Here is a 22,568-nt window from a genome sequence, read left to right on the forward strand (position 1 = left end):
ATTTAATAAAATAAATATTGCCGTATAATATACATGATGTAAAAAAAGTTTCGCCTCCTTAGTTATCCCAAAGTCAGAGAAGTCTTCTTTGTAAATACATAGGTATTATTGACTTCTTAATATCCTTTTTGTGGTTGGGACTAAGTATTCACTAGGCAAAATTTGACAGTATTAGTGTGAAAGGATTGTTTGAATGTTAATGTTTTGTAGCATGCTTTGTGTTTATATCAGTATGTCATGCACATGCATTGGTGATTCTTAATATGTTAAATATGATTTTTATTATGAAGTAGTTAAGACTTGTTAACCTTGAGTGAGGTTGTATTAAGGGTAAATTCATTGTGAATTTGAACTTAGTGGTCCTTCATGGTGTAATTAAAGTCCTGATCAAGAAAATATTAAGATAGAACCATAGTTGTAAGGCAGTTTTGTTAAAATCCTTTATGTGTACCTAGAGCAGCTGAGTATTAAAACTTGACCACTTAAAACTTGCTTCAGTTTATTTTTCCCCTTAAAATTAAAACTATATTGGTCTCTCTGGCTCTATATGTGTGTTATGGGGGAGTGAAGTAAGAGCCTAAATGCCCACTAGTTGCTTTTCTGTTTCTAACAGCGGACTTGTCTCAGGTGTGGCCAGAGGCAAATCAGCACTTTAGTAAAGAGATAGATGATGAAGCAAACAGCTATTTCCAGAGAATATATAATCACCCACCACATCCAACCATGTCTGTTGATGAGGTGAGTGTCTAGGATGATGAAAATCTTTATGGTCTAGGTAAATCTTAAATGCCCCTTGCAAAGCTTTTAGAAATCCAGCCCAAAGTGTGTTGATATGTCTGTGCATCATTTAAAATCTTAGCATTTATCTTAAGCTCAGTTTATTGTGAAATAATTCTGCTTAATCTATTAAGGGTATTTTAGGGAGGCTCTTAATAATAGTTTCCTTTATGTGTGTATTATTTTGTCTTGCCTTTTCCAGGTATTAGAAATGCTACAGAGGTTTAAAGACTCTACCATAAAGAGGGAACGAGAAGTATTTAATTGTATGCTAAGGAACTTGTTTGAAGAATACCGTTTTTTCCCCCAGTACCCTGATAAAGAGTTACATATAACAGCCTGCCTGTTTGGTGGGATAATTGAAAAAGGACTGGTCACTTATATGGCACTAGGCCTGGCCCTGCGATATGTTCTTGAAGCCTTACGCAAGCCTTTTGGATCCAAAATGTATTATTTTGGGATTGCTGCACTAGATAGATTTAAAAATAGGTAAGTGGATAGGTTTCCTATGAAACTTTTTTAAATATAAGGAGAAATAATAACTATCATTTATCAACTAATTCTTGCCAAGTCCCATTATTATACATATGTTAACTAATCTTAATGACTGTGATGCAGATGAGGAAGAAGTGAAAACAATTAATTACACCTATCAAATACGTGGTAAGAACAGTATAAAATGAAATCGCAGGGGGAGGTTGTTTATTGAGGAATACTTTTTGCACAGTGAAAGTCACCATTTTAGGCGCACAGTTCTTTGAATTTTGACAAATTTATACAGTTGTGTAACTATCACAATCAAGATACTGAATGTATCCATCATCCCCAAGAAGTTCTCTTGTTTCCCCATTGAAGTCCACTGATTTGATTTGGTCTAGTTTTTTCAGATTGTTACTTGAATTGAACCAAGCACAATGTGTATGAGCCTGACTTATTGCACTTAGCATGGTACTTTTGAAATTCATCCATGTTACTGCATGGTTCAGTAGGGTTTATTTGTTGCTAACTACTATCCTGTTGTATGGATCAACTACAGATTGTTTTCTGTTCACCTATTGATGAACATTTGAGGTTGTTTCCACATAGCAGTTTTAGTGGCTTATTGTAATCAATTTTAAGTAAAATATGACCTTTTAAAACACATAGTTTTCTGATGTAAAAGGAGGTGAAGTTTATAAATATTTTCCCCCTTCTGTATTCTTCCCTTTGGCATTCTCTTCAAGTAAGGTAGTTCACAGGCAGAATGGGAGAAATGGCCTAGATTAGCATTGGGAAGAAAGTTTTTGTTAATTGTGCTGCCTCTGTTCTTACATGAAATAGTGAATAAATGTCTTTGTTGGCAGATTGAAGGACTATCCCCAGTATTGTCAGCACTTGGCTTCTATCAGTCACTTTATGCAATTTCCACATCATTTACAGGAGGTAAGCATCTTCCATACCTGAAACCTTTTTAGTAGTTGGAGGGTTTGCATATTTTAGTTTGATTTGGATGTTGGAAATGGCATTAAGATTTCTTAAGGAGTTGCATAATATAGGTATACATATTATTTGTTGCTTATTTTGCAGTTTAATAGTAGATTGTGAAAAAAATTGCATTCTTGATCTTTTCTAAGCAGTGGGTTTGCTTGATTTAATAAAAGGCTTTTTTTTTTTTTACCAGTCTGTTAGCCTGATAATTCTATCGAAGAATAGAAAACTTTTACTATATTACTAAGAGAAACTTTGTTGGGTTTTAAAAAGGATTTGGAATTGGAATCTTGGATAAAAATATGAAAAGTTGTTTATTTAAGTATGATTCAAAGCTGTTTCATATAGGACTTAGACCAGTGATTCTTCAAAATACAGCCTTCTTACCACCTGCTTTGATTCCTTTGAGGTACTTAAAAAGGAGGCAGTCCCTGAGGAAAAGGACCTAGCAGCGGTTCTCAACCTGTGGGTCGCGACCATCAGAAAACACATATAGCACATCAGATATTTACATTACGATTCATAACAGTAGCAAAATTACAGTTATGAAGTAGCAACGAAAATAATTTTATGGTTGGGGGTCACCACAACATGAGGAACTGTATTAAAGGGTCGTGGCATTAGGAAGGTTGAGAACCACTGATAGAGAATATACATTTTAAGCCATCTTATGTGACTCTTCTTGAAATTTCTAAACCACTGTTTTAGTGATTGATTTTTAGTTGTCTTGCCTTTCGTCAAATTCAGCTTATAGAGCACAAGAAAGTTGATTAATGTTTATTTTACACAGAGCAGGTAGATGGCTTTATAAGATTATATTTTAAGGAATCAGATCAGAATTTGAACCTACTATTATTTCTATACTAGAGGCCCAATGCACGAAATTCGTGCATGGGTAGGGTCCCTAGGCCTGGCCGGCGATCAGGGCCGATCTGTGGGGCGACCAGCGGGGTGATTGGGAGGCCCCCGCTGGCACCCACCTTTGCTGGCCTGGGGCCTGCGGGCTGGGGGCAGCTCCTGTGTTGAGCGCCTGCCCCCTAGTGGTCAGTGTGCACCATAGCAACTGGTTGTTCTGCCGTTCAGTTGATTTGCATATTAGGCTTTTATTATATAGGATTATAATTTAATCTAGTAGTCTAGTCCCATCTGCCAAACTCATCCCAATGGGTTTGTTTGTAGGAGGGCAGGATTATTGTGATGGCTTAACCTAGGAGATCCATGGAGAGAGGGAGGCAGGAGTGTATTCATTCACAGGAGATTGGGGTGAATGCCAAAACTGTAGTACTGAAAAATGTAGAGGACAGCAGAGTTTTGAAAAGCAAGGATGTGAGGTCAGAGGATTACCACAATCAAATGTGTTTGGAATTAAGAGCCAGGAATATGGATCTTGGAAGACAGGAGCTCAAGAGAGGTGGCATGGAAGTGATCACACAGAACAGTGGTTTCTGGTACCCACCGTAGCAAGAGAGCCAGAGGAGGGGAAGAGGTCATTGTTCGTATTTCTGTACTTTTCAAATATGTAGATAGTAGTTTTTGTTTTGTCAGAAATAGACTGTTGGAAATAGTATCAAGAACCCTATGTCAGTCCTCCCTATGTCAGTCCTCTAAATGAAGGGGAGCAGGGAACCACCAAACCAGTCCTGGGACATCCATCCAGTATCATTGCTTACTCTCTAGTCGGCTTGGCAGTATGTAGTGTGTTTTTGTTTTGTAGTTACAGCTTACAGAATGGTAACTCACATTGCAGTGTGTATTTTAGGCCTTAGGTTCAATAAAAAGATCAGTCTGTTATATAAATATAAGTAAATGTTAAAGGGATTTAAAGAAATTCATATGCAGGTGCTTGTGGCTGCCTTTTTTATTTTGCTAGGCTAATTATTTTATAAATACTAATATTTTACCTACAGAGTCTGGTATATACACATAAGTATTATATATTTGGGACTATGGTTCAAGGAGTAAGGGGTATAGATGAACCAAAAGAGTACTCTAATGGCTTCTAGTCTCTCAGAAATAAGGGGAGTGTAATTTAAAAAAAAATTTTTTTTTGAGAACTCTTCTCATGTGTTTTCCTCTCCCTACCCCTATAGTATATCGAGTATGGACAGCAATCGAGAGATCCTCCTGTGAAAATGCAGGGCTCTATCACAACCCCTGGAAGTATTGCACTGGCTCAGGCCCAGGCTCAGGCCCAGGTTCCCACAAAAGCACCTCTTGCTGGGCAGGTTAGCACTATGGTAACCACCTCAACAACCACTACTGTTGCAAAAACGGTTACAGTCACCAGGCCTACCGGAGTCAGCTTTAAGAAAGATGTGCCAGTAAGTAGGTCTATCTTTTTTCTCTTCCAAGATTGATGTTGTAACGTACACATTAGTGAGCATGTATTTTAATATTATAAACACATGCCTACTAAAAAAGGTGAAGACCAGCATTTCTCCCTTTGTATCTCCCCCAGAATTCCCAGAGGCAGCCACTATCAATAATTTAATATATATTCTTGCCAACTTCAGTGCACAATCATACACCATGTGTACTTTTTATACTAAAGGAATTTATGTACATTTTTTTCCTGGGATTTGTCAACTAAGCATTTTAATCTGTTTATGTACTTTATTTCTTTAGCCTTCTATTAATACTACAAATATAGATACATTGCTTGTGGCCACAGATCAAACTGAAAGAATTGTAGAGCCCCCCGAAAATATCCAAGAGAAAATTGCTTTTATCTTCAACAATCTCTCACAGTCGAATATGACACAAAAGGTGAGCATGATGTAATAGTTTACATATCACTACAGATGCTCTCTATTGGTATCCCTAATGGGTTAGCAATTTATATTTCACACTCTGCATCCTTTTTTAATATTCACTTAACTTTAAAGGTAGAGGTAATAGAATCAAAACAAAGGGAGGGTGGGTACATAACTAGTGTTTGTGGTTTTGTAGACGTTAAATAGAACTAGTTTTAAATGTATTGTTTTGCAGTGAGTTACAGGCATTTAAAAATAAACTTCATGATCTCATGATGGTGGAAGGTTTTTTTGTACTTCTAGTCACAACTCATGTCCCTCCCAGAGACCATTCAGAGCATTTATTAGGAGTCTAGTAACAGGTAGCCCTTGTGAAAAGCATAAGGAACGATGCTTCCCTTACAAGATTATATGCTAAGACCATACTTAGAAATGCCTCTTGTAGCCAGTAGGATTAGACTAAACAAGTGAGTTTGCGACATATGCAAGTACTATCTTTTAAAATCCCACCATAATTGGTTGGGGGGGGGGGGGCGCAGGAACTAAAGTTTTTACTATCTTTTTTGGAAAAGAAGTATCAGATTTCACAGGTGATACCTGGAGATGGAAATATAGGAAAACATAGTTCTGGTGTTAGGTCTTTTAATGGCAGGTTGTAGATTAGTAATTTATCCTCTTTTGGTCAAATGGAGAGTTGGGTAAGATGTGGATGAGGGACTACATGTTTTATAATTTGAAGTTGAAAGCTACCATAGATGTTTGTCCTAATCACCCACAGTTTATGGAATTGAACACACTGTACATCATAGCATTTGTCTGATGTGGGGGAGAGATGTTGCATAGTGATTTGATTTAGCACATAATTTTGCAAGGAGCCATATGCTATAGTACTATTCTCAGAAACAAAACACATAACCGTATTTTATCATCTTTTAATTATATATTTTCTGTGTCATTGGTTGGCTAGGTTGAAGAACTAAAGGAAACAGTGAAGGAAGAATTCATGCCTTGGGTTTCACAATACCTGGTTATGAAGAGAGTCAGTATTGAGCCAAACTTTCACAGCCTGTATTCAAACTTCCTTGACACACTGAAGAATCCTGAATTTAATAAGATGGTTCTAACTGAGACCTACAGAAACATCAAAGTAAGTTAGTTCTTGTACTTCTTTTCTGTTCTTTTTCTGTTTTGATTATGGAAATGATTGTACAGGCAGAATTTGGAGGGGGCGGAGGGGGGGTGTTGCTGTTTTTGTACATGTCTATGAAATTTGCTCTAGCATTTGTTTCAAATATAGAACTAAATTTCATGAAGAATTTAGTGTTACACACTGTGTACTTTGAAAGTAACTACTATTCTGAGTTTGTTTTCGTTATTCATGTTTTTCTTTATCCTCTGAATGTTTTTAACTTGCTCCCCCAAACCCCCATATTTGCAATATGCTCTTAGCTGTAGTCCCTTTGTTTTGTTTTTTAATAGTCTTAATAGAAATTCGTTGTATGGGTATATGGTTATTTAGGTTGTTAACTTTCACTATCACAGAAACAGTGTTGCAGTGAATGTTTTCCTTTATGTCTTAAGTGCCAGATATCTCTCAACTCTACACCTGTTTGTGTACTATCTGCTATTTAGGATTCTCAGCAGTTTATTTTAAGGTCAAGCTCTTTCGAAGTGAATGCTTGTTCCATAAAATTCAAGTATTTTATTTCTTAGGGGGAATAACTTTTCGAATACACGGCATGAACCAGCATACATCTATGATCATTCTTTGTTGAATAACTTGGGACATTAGCTGAGGAGCCGGCACTATATTTAAACCTGTGTATGGGAATTCTCCCCATTCTAGGTTACGCTGTAGTGCAAAAGAATTCCTGGCTCTTTTCTGTTGCACAGCTGACATTGTGCCATTCTGCTGTTGCTGGATGGAGTTAAGGAACATAACTATATTTAGCCTTTATTATCTGATAGTAAGAATGGTTGGGATATATGAAAACTTCCACACACTTGAAAGCAAAATCTCAGGATACTTTCAAACAGAATTTTAAATTATAAATTTTAATTTATGTGATCGTTCTGTCCCCCTTATGAGAGAGAGAACTAGAAAATCAATGGAATGGATTTGAGTTTTCTAGAAATTTGCCAAGAAGTGTATATGCCATATTATACTGTATTTTAGAAAGTTATCTTGTTTCCAGAGATGTACAGCAATCTGGAAAATGCTACAATTTGCAATAGAGATTGTGATCTTGGTTACATTTCTCCATATGTCTGTCATCTTGAAAGACTTAAAAGCATGGACCGTCGTCTTTTTTTTTTTAGAGTGTTCATTTGAATTGCAGTTGGATCTCTGCTTCAGGCTACCTAACATTTTCAAAGTTTTAAAATACTTTTCTGTGGGAGCATACATCACACTTTTAACCTTGTGTATACTTGTATTTTGTGTGATATAGTTATATTACCTATTAAAATAAAATGTAAAGAAACGCATCAAAAGGTAAAAAGGACACTGAACACAACAAAATAGTGCTATGATAGTATGAAGTAGATCTGCTTTGGGGCATGGTCTTATAATTGATGACTTGGGTTTTTTATTATTATTTTTTCCCCATCACCATTTATCCCCTCTATGCCCTCTTCAAACCCCCTCCCCCCCATCACCATACTGTTGTCCATGTCCATGATTGATGGCTTGTTTTTAACATAGAATAATGGAATTCTCCAACATTTATTTGAGTCGTTTTTTTCCCCCCCATAAGCCCATTTTCATATCTTTCTTAATTTTGCCTTTTTTTTTTTCCAGGTGCTCTTGACCTCTGATAAAGCTGCAGCCAATTTTTCAGATCGTTCTTTGCTGAAGAACTTGGGACACTGGCTAGGAATGATCACACTAGCTAAAAATAAACCCATCTTACATACTGTGAGTTCCAGCTAAAAGTTCATGTAAAATTTGAGAATGTTCATATAGCTATTATGTCTAAAAGTCTTTATTTGGGGCTATTTTAATGAATGGGTACTTGTAAGAGTTTGGTCCATGTTTTAAATCCCTAATTGCATGCTCATGGCCCCACATCATTTATCAGGATGCACAGAAACCAGTAAGTTATGATTGTCACTCCTTTCTTTTTTTTGTAAGGCAAAAGTCAAATATTACTTTGATTTCTTTTTTGAGGATAAGTTTGGCACAGTGTCTTTGTGAAGAGTTTTGAAGTATACTCTTAGCTTTTAAAAATACTATTTCTCCCCCCCTAGGACTTGGATGTCAAATCTTTGCTGCTAGAGGCTTATGTTAAAGGACAGCAAGAATTGCTCTATGTGGTGCCCTTCGTTGCCAAAGTTTTAGAGTCTAGCATTCGTAGCGTGGTGAGTAGATTTTAATATTTTATTAATGGCTAAATTGTAAGAGTTAATTTCAGCACAAGGTCAAGAAATTATGTCCTTAGTTCTTATGAATAGTGCTAGTTCAATCAGTATTCCTCAGATAAAGTTGTATTTCTAATGAGAGAGGCTAAGTAAATTAAAGGACTGATATCTAATAGGTGGCTTTGAGTTTTGGTGTTTTTCTGAAATTTTATGTACAAGGCTAGGGGTTTTGTGGGAGCACTTATACTTATAGCCACGTAAGTATACATGCTTAACTATTTTAAATAATACAAATTGAAGTGATGTGGGGTCCAGTTTAACATAATAGATTTTCTTTAGGTTTTTAGGCCACCCAATCCCTGGACAATGGCAATTATGAATGTATTAGCTGAGCTACATCAGGAACACGACTTAAAGGTAAATTTGTTGCTTCTTTATCCTTTGGAACATTCTCTGTTTTCATGTTATTAAAATTTATAGGAGAGGTAGAGTATTGGGGGGAGGGCATTGTAACAATCCAGTAAATCATTTATGTTGTGAATAAAGCTAAAATGTTATTTTTAAAATTCTAATCGATTATTGGAATTATGCAGTTAAACTTGAAGTTTGAGATTGAGGTCCTCTGCAAGAACCTTGCATTAGACATCAACGAGCTAAAACCTGGAAACCTCCTAAAGGATAAAGATCGCCTAAAGAACTTAGATGAGCAGCTCTCTGCTCCAAAGAAAGATGTCAAGCAGCCAGAAGAACTTCCTCCCATCACAACCACAAGTAAGTATAATGGTTAACTGCCCTTTACTTACCAGAATGTTCTCTTAAATGGTACATTTTCATGCATATAGCAAGTTATAATTGTTAAACATTATGTGTTGCTGGAACTTTTGTATACTTTTTGGTGTGCATTCTAATTACTAAGGAAATGTTAGCAATGTTTAGACATTGTCGTACCATATTAGAGTATATCTGAGTAAGTGCTGGGGCAATAAAGATGATTGGGGGGTATGATTAGAATAAACCAGCTTTTCTTTCTCTCAGCCCTCAGTAGCTAAAAATTCCCAGGTGAAACTAGGGAACAGCCTAGATTGAAAATAGACATCTATAATAAGGAATAATCCAAGGTTTAGGCCTGCTAATGCTGCATAACCTCTTAATTGATTTCTGTGCTATGGGTACTGCCACTGACATAGTTTTACATACTTTGTTCAAATCTCTGTTAAAATTACAGAATTTTTCTTATGATAATTCAGGGTGGGGAAGATGTGGCCTTTGTCATTCCCCTACACCACCATCCTCTAATCCAATTAGTTTAATGAAATAAAAGCTGCTTGATGCCTTGCTAATTTTATAGTAAAGTCAAGAAACGTGCTCTTCTTATTAGCTCTTATTTTGTCTCTTTACTTTTAGCAACTTCTACAACACCAGCTACTAGTACCACCTGCACAGCCACTGTTCCACCACAGCCACAGTACAGCTATCATGACATCAATGTCTATTCCCTTGCAGGCCTGGCACCACATATTACTCTAAACCCAACAGTAAGTAAACACCATCCCATCCCCAAACTTCTACTTTGTGTCACTGGTTACCTTCCCCTTTCCCTTTCTTCCTGGATTCCTAGGTTGTAGATTTTTGTGCAGAGAGCAGAGATTGGGCACAGCTGTGTAGTACAGCTGGGATGTTTTCTACTCTAAAAATAGTCATTGGGACTAGGTATCATTTAAATTGGTTCAGCATATCCAGATCCATGATTAGCCATCCATGACCCTCAACCCAATGTATGAGTTTTTATTTTGACAAAGAGACTGATGGAAAAGTGAGTACTAATGAAGATCTGGCCTTTGGTATTTTTCTTCCACTTAACATCTAGTCTGTCTCAAATGGGAGGAAGTTGTGAATGTTTGCAGTGACTACAGCTTGTTTGCTAAGTACCCATGAAATTAAATGCGCTTAGATGCTATTAAAACAAAACAAGACAGCTGTGCCCAGCTGGTGTTGCTCTGTGGTTGAGCGTCAGCATGTGAACTAGGAGGTCACAGTTCGATTCTTGTTAGGACACATGTCTGAGTTGCGGACTTGATCCCTGGTAGCAGGTGTGCAGGAGGCAGCCGATCAATGATTCTCTCTCATCATTGATGTCTCCCTTCCTCTCTGAAATCAATAAAAATATGTTAAAAAAAAAAAAAAAGCTGGCAATACAGGGTGGGGCAAAAATAGGTTTCTAGTTGAGTACGCAAAAACAATTTATTAATTACTGTATTTTTCCATATAAACTGTACTTTTGCCCCACCCTGTATAATCACTATCTGTACGAATTCCTTGGCTCAGGTCAGAAGAGTCTCAGTGTATACTATAGCTTTTTGCTCTCTATTTTCATTAGCATATCACCTTACCCTTGCATTAAGCCATTTTTAGTCAGGAGCTGAAACTGAGCTGATTCGTTTGTGTGTACAAATCTCTAGGTTAAGGCCTAGAAGTAACTTCATGCTTTTTTCTGTGCCCTGGTTCTGGGAGGCAGTCTGGACTAACTTTATAAATAACTTACTATCGGTCCTTTATTTAAAGGTTGCATTTTATTGTCTATATTCAGAGTGATAATTATCTTCTGCTTTTCATTATGCTTAATATTTGTTTAGTTTAGAATCAGATACTTGGAGTTTTTATGGTCTTTGCTTTTTAGAAAATGTTCACAAATACAGGAGTAACATTATTAATCCATTGACCATTTGGATTTAAAGGACTTGGAAACATTTTAAAGAGACCATTTTAACCTGGTATTTCTTATTTTGTATGGATGTGCACTTAGTTTTTGAAAGAAAAATCTAGATCTAGAAATTGTGATTTCCTCTTTGTATTACTCCCAGTAATCCGAATAGTTTTGTGTTCATGAATATTTTTTAAGATTTCTTAAAAAAGAAAGAGACCAAGTGAGTATTAGGGCATAGTTTCTAGCAGAGAAAAGATTGGAAAATCTTTTAAGCAGAGGCTTCAGTGTATGATAATGCAAAATTCTTGCTATTCTGAGGAACTATTTGTAGCAATAAAAAATTTTGTAGAAAGCATTTTCTCTGTAAACTTGATTCTTTTTCCATTTTCCCAATTAAAGAAGTTACTTTTTTTTTTTAAATATATATTTTATTGATTTTTTACAGAGAGGAAGGGAGAGGGATAGAGAGTCAGAAACATCGATGAGAGAGAAACATCAATCAGCTGCCTCCTGCACACCCCCTTTTGGGGATGTGCCTGCAACCAAGGTACATGCCCTTGACCGGAATCGAACCTGGGACCCTTGAGTCCGCAGGCCGACGCTCTATCCACTGAGCCAAACCAGTCAGGGCAAAGAAGTTACTTTTTAAGAGAGTACTTGAATCACGTATTTGAACTAAGCAAGTAGTGTGTCTTTAAGTAGGTAATGTATCTTGTAATGAACAGAACTTTTTAAAAATCAAAGACACATATATTACCTTGCATCACAAGGTATGCTGAATGCTACTTCCTCTTTGTAGCCCAACTTTTGATTCCTGGGCTTTTTATTGATTACTTTAAAGTAGAAATTGGTAGTTAATGGTTAACTTTGAAGTAATTCTAAAATCATGGGTGTGCTTACTGATAGAAATTGGGTTGTCTTGTTTAAACAAGCTGTTGACTGGACTTGTTTTTCCCTTCCTAGATTCCCTTGTTTCAGGCCCATCCACAGTTGAAGCAGTGTGTGCGCCAAGCAATTGAACGGGCTGTTCAGGAGTTGGTCCATCCTGTGGTGGATCGATCAATTAAGATTGCCATGACTACTTGTGAACAAATAGTCAGGAAGGATTTTGCCCTGGATTCTGAGGAATCTCGAATGCGAATAGCAGCTCATCACATGATGCGTAACTTGACAGCTGGAATGGCTATGATTACCTGCAGGGAACCTTTGCTCATGAGCATATCCACCAACCTGAAAAACAGTTTTGCCTCAGCCCTTCGTGTAAGTTGATTATTTCTGTGCTGTAGTACAAAACTGATTGTTGCTTGTCTGAGTTTCTTGTCTTTGCATTTCTACTTATTCTAATAGTCACCATATTTATTTTATGTCTTCCTTTCTCATAGATTAAGTTCTGTTAGGTGAAGCATTGTGTCTTTATGTTCACTACTGTATCTTAAGTACAATGTTTGGCAGATAGTAGATACCCAAATATTTATTCTTTAAAGAATTAAAAGGTCTTTTTAAATGCATAAGTTAACTTGATTCAGTTTACCGTGAGGAATTTAAATTAAAGCACTTCGAGTAGAACAGCAGAAAATATTTAAAGTAATGTTGTATGTACCTACATACAGCACAAATAACTTAGTTATTAACTTTGGGTCTTAGATGTTATAGTTGTACTGCTTTTGTTTACTGCTTTTCTGTTTTCATATTTTTTACCATCGTCACACCAACCTGGTAAGATGTTTTGGGTGAGAGTGGTATTTTCATCTTATAGCTGAAGAGGAGTGTTAGACTATTTCATGCTCATAGCTAATGGGTCATAAGTAAAGTCAGAACTTTTAAATTCATATGTCTAAGCACTGAATTTCCTATTACCCTCTCTGTCTTGTCCACAGAAAACTTGAAATCTTTTTCTTTTCATTTCTTCTCCCAATAGACTGCATCCCCACAACAAAGGGAAATGATGGATCAGGCAGCTGCTCAGTTAGCTCAGGACAATTGTGAATTAGCTTGCTGTTTTATTCAGAAGACTGCAGTGGAAAAAGCAGGCCCTGAGATGGACAAGAGATTAGCAACTGTAAGTGTTTAGCATTTGCCTCATAAGGGTTTATTTTTTTTATGTTTAAGAAAGTTCCTCATAACAAGAACCTCAGTGACTTTGTTTTATTTGCAGGAATTTGAGCTGAGAAAACATGCTAGGCAAGAAGGGCGCAGGTACTGTGATCCTGTTGTGTTAACATACCAAGCTGAGCGGATGCCAGAACAAATAAGACTGAAAGTGAGAACCGGGGGCTCTGTCTCTCCCTTTGTTTTCTTTCTGTTCTTGTTGCTTAAACTCTTCACCGATTAGGGTTAGGGTTTTAGAGAAAGTATCTCACCTCAGTAGAATTTTACTTAAAGGGAACGAACCTGTGGAGAAGGTATAGGCATAGCTTAGATGCGTGCCCCCAGTTGTTGAAGTGCTACTGTAAAGCGTTCATATGCCTGTTAGTTTTTATATGTCCCAACTTGGTCTTCCTTTTGGGTACTTGGTTTTTATTGCTAGTTGCTTATTGGTGACAAGAAGATGGTGAAAAATCTTATCTTTTTAAAACCAGCTCCATTGGAAAATTGGCAGTGGTATGGTCCTATCTGAGGCATGTTCCATTGAAAAACTTAATAAGTTTATAAATGAGGGTGACTGACAGGATTCTGGGAAATGGGAAGCTGTGTGTGTGTCCGCGCGCATGCATACTCAGTCATGCTATTACGTACTGTACTCCTATGCTTATTTCCATGCAAACTTGCCACTTGCAAAAAAATTTCTTTTAATTATGATGAGGATCCTATCAAACTAGGTTTTCTTCTTCCAAGGTTGGTGGTGTGGACCCAAAGCAGTTGGCTGTTTATGAAGAATTTGCACGCAATGTGCCTGGTTTCTTGCCTACGAATGATTTAAGTCAGCCCACAGGATTTTTAGCTCAACCCATGAAGGTAAATAGTTGCCTTGGATTAAATTGAGTTTTATAGTGTAATTTGAGTGTTTTTATCTAATCTGTACTTGCTTCCTAGGAACTTAAGTTAAAGGGGGAGAAATACCCAGTTTTTGTTGAGTATAAATATTCTCTGTATCAGGTCAACATGGCATACAGGAGATCGCCCCCCCCCCCCCCCCCCCCCCCATATCCATGAGGTTGATTTTTCTTTCATGTTTAGGAGGAATTTACATAGCTCCCCTGTTAGATTTTTGGAAAATTTAAACCATTATTACAGAAAAGTAAAAATTTTAGGGGGAAACATTTTCCTCCTGGACCACTTAAACATGTTGCTGACCTTGATGTTCCAATCACTCTTACACAGAAAGAGTGTGACCTTAGTACAGCCATTAAAATCAGAAAGGTAACGCTGATACGTTACCATGTAATCCTTTGACTTCATTCAGGTTTTACAAAGTGTCTTGATACTGTTTTTTTTTTTAATAATATGTTTCCATTGACTTTAGTGAGAGGGGAAGGGAGAGAAACATCAATGTGAGAGAGAGAGAGAGAGAGAGAGAGAAACGTTGCCTCCCATATGCACCCTGACTAGGGATCAAACCCACAAGCTAGGTAGGTGTCCTGAATGGAAATCAATCCTACCACCTTTCAGTACACAGGACAGCACTCAGCCCACTGAGCCACACCCTCCATGGTTTGGGGGGGAGTGTGTGTGGGGGAAGCTACATGTGCCTATGGGGGTGGGGAGACTTAAGTTACTACATGTTTATTTCTTTTTTGGTTATTTTCTTCTCTAAAACAGCAAGCTTGGGCAACGGATGATGTAGCTCAAATTTATGACAAGTGCATTACAGAACTAGAGCAGCACCTACATGCCATCCCACCAGCTTTGGCCATGAACCCTCAAGCTCAGGCTCTTAGAAGTCTTTTGGAGGTTGTAGTATTATCTCGAAACTCTCGGGATGCCATAGCTGCTCTTGGATTGCTCCAGAAGGTTAGTTCTTAAACTATTACTTTCAGAAGAAACTAGGCTTGTAAATATCCAGAGACCCGCACTATTATCTATTTAAGTTATGTTTAAGATTTTAAAAGTTAATAAAAAGCAAAACAAAACAAAAACAGTGAAGTGGAACATCTCTTTTGGCATGATTTTTTTGGAAATACGATTATTCAAGAAACTTTAAGATAGCCCTTTAGATTTTGAGGGACACATTGATCCAAGTATTTGGGTAATGGGGTACGGGGTAGGTGAAGAACATTGGATTTTGACTATGAAGGGACAGTGGAGTCTTAGATGATAGTGAAGAACATAAAGTGAGCATAAACCAGTTAGAATTTAGTTAGTATGCGTGTTAGGTAAGTGAAAAGGACTTTGGTGAGGGGAGAGATTGTTAACTCTGGTATCTTGTAGTTTGCATTCAGGTTTGGTTTTGGCTTCAATAGTTGGGCTGCGCACTATATTTTCATGGTCCTGAACCCTTTTTTTCTTCCATAGGCTGTAGAGGGCTTACTAGATGCCACAAGTGGTGCTGATGCTGACTTGCTGCTGCGCTACAGGGAATGCCACCTCTTGGTCTTGAAGGCTCTTCAAGATGGCCGGGCGTATGGGTCGCCGTGGTGTAACAAACAGATCACAAGGTCAGTAGCCATCTCAGAAGAGTAATGTTTATTGGACTGCCTTCTGATATACATGACCCTGTTTAGGTCTAGACGTTTCTTTTTAACCTGGAGGCTAAATGGGACATTTGGAATTTCTAATTCTGGGTGGTGAGAATTATTGAATGGTTGTCCTTTTCCATCTGCTGCCCATGACGGATACAGAAAACCAGTACCTTGCTTTGGGGAATAAGTTGTAGATCGTTGGTTTTAAAAGGCTTCATTGGTTTTATAGCAGTGGTGTTGATATATAAATATTTTAATGTCTTAAGTGGAATGCTTTTTTTCTTCTTTTTTAAATGTTTTGATTTTTTTTTTTAAGAGAGTGAGAGGGAGGGAGGAGAGGAAGGAAGGAGAGGAACATCTATCAGCTGCCTCCTACACGTCCCTTACTAGGAATAGAGCCTGAAATCCAGGCATTGCCCGGACTAGGAATCAAACATTCGACCTTTTGGTGCACGGGAGGACCCAACCAACTGAATCACACTGGCCAGGGCTGGACTTTGTTTTCTAGGTTTTGAAAGCAAAGCTTGTGTTTTAACACTGTACCTGTGGTCAGATAGTTACCTCCATAACTCATGTAAACCGAAAATATCATTTACCTGTCTCTTCTACTTCATTACTGGCTATTTTGGATATTGGATACTGATTTGCAGTTGAATCTCAACACATTCTTAATTTGGAATAAATTATCATTGAATAAAATGGGCTGTTTTATCTGATACAGTTTAGTTAAGCCTATATAAATAAAGAAATACTGCCTTTTTCTAGGTGCCTAATTGAATGTCGGGATGAATATAAATATAATGTGGAGGCAGTGGAGCTGCTAATTCGCAATCATTTGGTTAATATGCAGCAGTATGATCTTCACCTAGCTCAGGTATGGAAGGAGTTTTCCTAAACAGGAGAAGGGGCTCTGGTAGTTGGGAAGTGTGTTTGCTGTAACTGTTGTTTTTCTTACATTGTGCTTTCTGTGTTTCCAGTCAATGGAGAATGGTTTAAACTACATGGCTGTTGCATTTGCTATGCAATTGGTAAAAATCCTGCTGGTGGATGAAAGGAGTGTTGCCCATATTACTGAGGCTGATCTGTTCCACACCATTGAAACCCTCATGAGAATTAATGCTCACTCCAGAGGCAATGCTCCAGAAGGGTGAGGATGAAATGCTTGGGATTTGTGGATTCAGCATTCTAAGAAAGCTTTGGAAATGAATGTGCAGACTTACTAACATTACCTATTATAACTGCTTTACCTACAACATATGGGTAACTTTAGAGAGGCCTCATATTGTCCCTTGAAGTATGAAAGCTTAACTAACTGCCAAGCCTTCTTACTGTAGAGCAATACATGCAGTATTATTATTAGACTTGGTGTCAGAGTCCTGTGTTTAAGTCCTGGCTCTGCCACTTAAAATCTATCTGGTTTTAGGCAAGTTGAGTTACCCTCCCTAAACCTGTTTCTTGTATAAGATGGAAATAATATCTCAAAGAGCTGTTGAGAATTAAGATAGATAGTAACATAAATCATGTCATATAGTAGGTACACTGTACTGAATATCATATACTAGGTATTCAGTGAACACTTGTTGACAATGAACATCAGTTCCATTTCAGTGGGCACCGTTTTTGTTTTGTTTTTTTTTGTAAAAAGGTCAGTCGTTTGCGTATTGTGTCTTCCTGAGTAAATAGAAAGGAAGAGACCAAGGATAGTTTTGTTTAAATATGGAAATAGTAAAGTGATCATCACTCTTGTGGTTTCTAAATGAGCAAATTGTCCAACTGTATGTCTGTGAAATCACAACCATGAGTAGACTGATTTTCACTCTGGATTTATTGTACTAGATTGCCCCAGCTGATGGAAGTAGTGCGATCCAACTATGAAGCAATGATTGATCGTGCTCATGGAGGCCCTAACTTTATGATGCATTCTGGGATCTCTCAAGCCTCAGAGTACGATGATCCTCCAGGCCTGAGGGAGAAGGCAGAGTATCTTCTGAGGGAATGGGTGAATCTCTACCATTCAGCAGCAGCTGGCCGTGACAGTACCAAAGCTTTCTCTGCGTTTGTTGGACAGGTAGAGCTTTTGGAAAGAAAGGTGCTTTTTATTCAACATAAGTAGGATGTGATACCTCCAATATTAAAACTCAGTATTATGTACCTGTGATCAGACAGTTACCTCCATACTCATGTAAACCGAAAATATCATCATCATTTACCCTGTTAAATTGATACGGCTCATTTGTTTCATCATCGATCACTAAGCACTAAAGTCAACATTCCTACTTGTCCCCTTTAATTCTATTTATCTAATTTCAATTGTCATATCTACAAAGTACAATGGATCAAATAATGAATCATGAAATTGCCAGGTGTGTATATAGTAATTTTACTAGCTTTCAAATCATCAGTGATGAGATTATGAGCTAATAAGTCCTCATAGCAACCCATGTTTTAAAAATAAAATAAGAAAATACAACAAAACAGAACTTAAATATTTAAATGGTAGGACTTTTTATTGTATTTTCTAAAGTAAGTAGCTTATCTAACTAAAACTGATTAACATGTTCTTTTTGGGAAATAATTTTCAGTATTTATATTCATTCAATTTGATCTAAACTGAACTTTGAGTTGAAGTGTTAGGAAAGAAGTCTGTAGCTAAAAACTAGGTTTGGCAGGAATAGTTGTGAATGGGATGAACAGGAAAAAATGTAGGAAGAGAGCCATAGCATTATTTAGCATTCTGTTTTTTTATCTCACTGGCTGCTTTCAGCCACTATGGAGGGATTCAGACCCAGTAGTCAGTGTGTCCTAATCACATTACTTGGCCGGCAAGAGTGGAACCTTTTTCCTGAACTGGCCTTAGAATTCCTTTAGTAGAACTCTTGTAATGTTTGTTCAGGGAGATATATCTGCGGACTTGCCATCATATTTCTTCAGACTGAGACCAAAGCTTCGGTGTGCAGCAAAGAAAGATTACAGATTAGATCTGTTATCAAATAAATGACAATTGAATGTGGAAGAGCTGATGTGAATTTTAAGAGATAGAAACTGGATTTACTTTTCAAGATGAGTGTTACTTAGTCATACTAAGTAACTTCCTCCCTTTCAAGAATCCAAGGAATGAGAAAAAACACTTACCTATTGAAAAGCTGTTACTGCATATTTATAGTTTGATTTCTGATTTGGATGGAAGAATTTTGAATCAATTGGCTTTTGAGATTATCGGTATTTCATGGGTATGGATGTGGCACCTGTCTCAGCTCTTCCTGCTGGCTTATTTATTAGCTCTCATTTCTTCTCTCCATTTGTAAAAGATAATGTATTCTACTTTTCTATTCTCTTTTGCATCTTTTTGAGAATTCTTTCTTATGCTCCATCTTGATTATAGCAGTCCTTATTTTCTCTCCCCTGTTAATTTTTCAGATTTCAATGTACACAAGTCCCTTTGCTGGCCTTCTGTCTTGGCTAGGGTACATGATTGTCAATTCAGCTGTTTCATTGCTTATCAAGAGACAGTTAACGTTTCCAAGATAACAGTCAAGTATTTCTTCTGGGCTTGGTTTCTTTGTTTAGTAAGCACTGACCTCTTCCCTCTGCTGCCTTAATGCTGTTACACTCTCTTCTTTCCTACTAGCCAAATAACTTCTGCTGCTTCACTTCCAGATCATATGTCATAAAGTTTGTACTTTATCCTTTTTGAAAAAATAAACTTGCCCTTTTCACTTTATTTTAACTTAATTTATATTAAAATGGCTTAATGTACATTAAAATAACTAGGTATGTTCTGCAGGTATTTTCATTGCGTTCCTACTTATACAGATTATTCCTTGATTTTCCTGGTGAAGCTAGTTGGAATTTCAAAAACTTTGGTTAAGTCAATTGGAAGAAATTATCTTTGAGAAAATAAAGTATATATAATTTCATCTCCTTGTGGGGGAAACATATCTTGGACAAAATGTCTTATTAATGACTTTTGTGAGCTATTGAAAGTTGGTTTAATTTGCATAGTTAATTTTCCAAATGATTTGGCTATGGACTACTGTTCAAAATTGCCATATTATTATGTTTCTCGGTTTCCACCTTCTCTGTTTTCCATTAAACTTAAAACTGGAATGATTCTGTCATGGGACCTTAAAGGCTAAGTCATTTTCATGGCAGCTTTTTTACAAAGTAAAAATTAGAAATGTGACAATCGGAATAAATGAAAGAATATTTTTTTAAAATGAAAATGAAAAGTTTGTGTGTATTATCTCATTGTGTCTTTATTTTTTTGTACCCTTGGTAGATGCATCAGCAAGGAATCCTGAAGACTGATGACCTCATAACAAGGTTCTTCCGTCTCTGCACTGAAATGTGTGTTGAAATCAGTTACCGTGCCCAGGCAGAGCAGCAGCACAACCCTGCTGCTAATCCCACCATGATCCGAGCCAAATGCTATCACAACCTGGATGCCTTTGTCCGACTCATTGCCCTGTTAGTGAAGCACTCAGGGGAGGCCACCAACACTGTCACAAAGATTAACCTGCTGAACAAGGTCTGAAATCTTTCCTTGCCTTATTCTTGGTACACTGGAAGCCTATATCAGTGCTTCTAAAACCTAGGGGCCCAACTCTTTTTCAAAACTTTTTGTAATATCCCCTTTTCTGTATTGAAATTGAATTTATAGATGATATGTAACAATCACCAAATTTTAAGAGTATGATCCTTTAACTGAAAGACCCCGAAAAAAAATCATAATGTATTTCAAATGCTAACTAAAAGGTATTTATTAGTATGAGATTTTATTTTATATGCAGAATTGCTGAACAAGATGGTCTATACATGTTCACTGATAACACAGATTGGCAATTCAGATGCCACAAGTGACATTGCAATCATTGTCTTGATTTTTCTGAAAAGGAACAAAGTACTGTTTTCTTTTGATTTATACAGTACAATTCTTAGGAATTTGCATAATATAAGAGTACAAAAAGAGAGTATGGTCTTGGGTTATCATTATCAAATAGGTTATCATAATCTTCACTGTTAAGTGAGAAAATCAAGTGGCGCACAGGGCAGTTCTTTGTATAAGAAATGCAGGACATTTCTGCAGCCTAACTGCTTCCCTGGTGCCCATCTACTAAGTGACAAGAGAACTAGAAACCATTTGCCTCTTGTAAACTTCGTGTCAGACTAGAAAAATTAGGTTGTTAGATTGTAATAATGTGATAAAATACGATGTACCATGCTAATTTCTAGAGCTTTTGAAAAATCGTTGGGCATCTGTGGAGAGTGTACATGTCTGGTCGAAGGGTATTGAAATTCAAAGAAAACACACAAAACTGTAGGCCAAATCAAATCAGTGTATGGCCCCTTTGGCTGTCAGTATATAATTTTATATTCAAACTAGAGGCCCAGTGCAAGAAATTCATGCACGGGTAGGGTCCCTAGGCCTGGCCAGCGATCGAGGCTGATTGGGTCCTTCCTTTGTTCTGCGCCGCCCCATGGTGGTCAGCGCATGTCATAGCGAGCCATGGAACTCCCCAGGGGACACTTTGCGTATTAGTCTTTTTTATATAGAGATAGATGGTATATGATCATAGAGAGTGGTAAGTGGATTATCTTCATTATTTAAAGCTCTGATCTTTGTGCTCTACAGGTCCTTGGTATAGTAGTGGGAGTTCTCCTACAGGATCATGATGTCCGGCAAAGTGAATTTCAGCAGCTTCCCTACCATCGCATTTTTATCATGCTGCTCTTGGAACTCAATGCACCTGAACATGTATTGGAAACCATTAATTTCCAGACACTTACAGCTTTCTGGTGAGTAGTGTTCAATAGAAATTTCCTAGTAAAGATTGCTGTTTTAGTATACTAAAATTTGAGAAGTAGAATAAGCTTATGGGTTTTAGGCATGCTTTATTCATAGTACAGTTGGTCTATTTCTGTTTGTGTGTTCATTGTAAGTTAGACTGCTTCTGACAAAGATTTTCTTTTTTCAGCAATACATTCCACATCTTGAGGCCTACCAAAGCTCCCGGCTTTGTGTATGCGTGGCTTGAATTGATCTCCCATCGGATATTTATTGCAAGAATGCTGGCACATACGCCACAGCAGAAGGTGTGGCTGCAGTTTATCTCCTACAGACGAAGACTGTAACTACCTGGGGCTTATTAGCACTATTAGTCATTTATTAGTAGCCAGTTACACTACTTCCAGATTTAGTTGGGAATTCTTCTATTTAATGTGGAGTCAGGTCATGGGGATTACTTGACTGCCCCTGCCTGAGTCACATTCCTCGGTGACAACATATGGGATTGCGGCTCCCAGTCTGTTGTGAGCTACCTACGTCAATTTCTTACAGGCTTTTTAAAAAAAAAGTTGAAAGTTTGGACCACCTCTGTAGACATCAGTATAAAATTCTGGGTAATGGAGCTATGGAATTTGCCTATTTTACAGCTTCACACTATAAATGGAAAGGCCCTCACACTCAGGGTTGAAGACCACTGGTCACTGTATCTGAAGAAATTAGGATCAAGTTTTAGTAAAGAGGTTTTTTTGTTGTTGTTGTTGTTGTTTTTTAAAATATATTTTATTGATTTTTTACAGAGAGGAAGGGAGAGAGATAGAGAGTTAGAAACATCGATGAGAGAGAAACATCGATCAGCTGCCTCCTGCACATCTTCCACTGGGGATGTGCCCGCAACCAAGGTACATGCCCTTGACCGGAATCGAACCTGGGACCTTTCAGTCCGCAGGCCGACGCTCTATCCACTGAGCCAAACCGGTTTTGGCAGTAAAGAGGTTTTAATGTAATTGTGAATAAACCTAGTTAACATGAAAAGTTTCTTCCATCTTGCAGTATGATAAATGACTATTTTAAATTTGTTTTTTATTTTTTAAATATATTTTAAT

At 37.4% G+C, this 22,568-nt stretch overlaps 1 protein-coding gene across 7 annotated transcripts in view; it reads left to right on the forward strand.

The window, feature by feature from the left end:
* Positions 1 to 22,568, forward strand: part of CNOT1 (CCR4-NOT transcription complex, subunit 1) — a 70,320-nt gene that overhangs the window by 37,853 nt on the left and 9,899 nt on the right. For 3 of the 7 annotated variants that reach the window (XM_005873493.2, XM_014545531.1, XM_005873494.2), the window contains exons 20-42: positions 614 to 738; positions 980 to 1,266; positions 2,121 to 2,199; positions 4,335 to 4,565; positions 4,870 to 5,010; positions 5,965 to 6,144; positions 7,798 to 7,914; positions 8,247 to 8,357; positions 8,697 to 8,774; positions 8,951 to 9,128; positions 9,762 to 9,892; positions 12,025 to 12,321; positions 12,980 to 13,120; positions 13,217 to 13,321; positions 13,897 to 14,016; positions 14,821 to 15,012; positions 15,514 to 15,656; positions 16,446 to 16,554; positions 16,658 to 16,827; positions 17,517 to 17,769; positions 19,960 to 20,208; positions 21,313 to 21,476; positions 21,656 to 21,773. In XM_005873493.2, the coding sequence (XP_005873555.1) occupies positions 614 to 738; positions 980 to 1,266; positions 2,121 to 2,199; positions 4,335 to 4,565; positions 4,870 to 5,010; positions 5,965 to 6,144; positions 7,798 to 7,914; positions 8,247 to 8,357; positions 8,697 to 8,774; positions 8,951 to 9,128; positions 9,762 to 9,892; positions 12,025 to 12,321; positions 12,980 to 13,120; positions 13,217 to 13,321; positions 13,897 to 14,016; positions 14,821 to 15,012; positions 15,514 to 15,656; positions 16,446 to 16,554; positions 16,658 to 16,827; positions 17,517 to 17,769; positions 19,960 to 20,208; positions 21,313 to 21,476; positions 21,656 to 21,773 (3,719 nt within the window). Of the gene's footprint in view, positions 1 to 613; positions 739 to 979; positions 1,267 to 2,120; positions 2,200 to 4,334; positions 4,566 to 4,869; positions 5,011 to 5,964; positions 6,145 to 7,797; positions 7,915 to 8,246; positions 8,358 to 8,696; positions 8,775 to 8,950; positions 9,129 to 9,761; positions 9,893 to 12,024; positions 12,322 to 12,979; positions 13,121 to 13,216; positions 13,322 to 13,896; positions 14,017 to 14,820; positions 15,013 to 15,513; positions 15,657 to 16,445; positions 16,555 to 16,657; positions 16,828 to 17,516; positions 17,770 to 19,959; positions 20,209 to 21,312; positions 21,477 to 21,655; positions 21,809 to 22,568 lie in introns of all 7 variants that reach the window. The other 4 variants (XM_005873495.2, XM_005873497.2, XM_005873496.2 and 1 more) reach the window with 2 other exon arrangements.

This window comes from Myotis brandtii, unplaced genomic scaffold, assembly GCF_000412655.1.
Source record: "Myotis brandtii unplaced genomic scaffold, ASM41265v1 scaffold411, whole genome shotgun sequence".
Taxonomy (NCBI): Eukaryota; Metazoa; Chordata; class Mammalia; order Chiroptera; family Vespertilionidae; genus Myotis; species Myotis brandtii.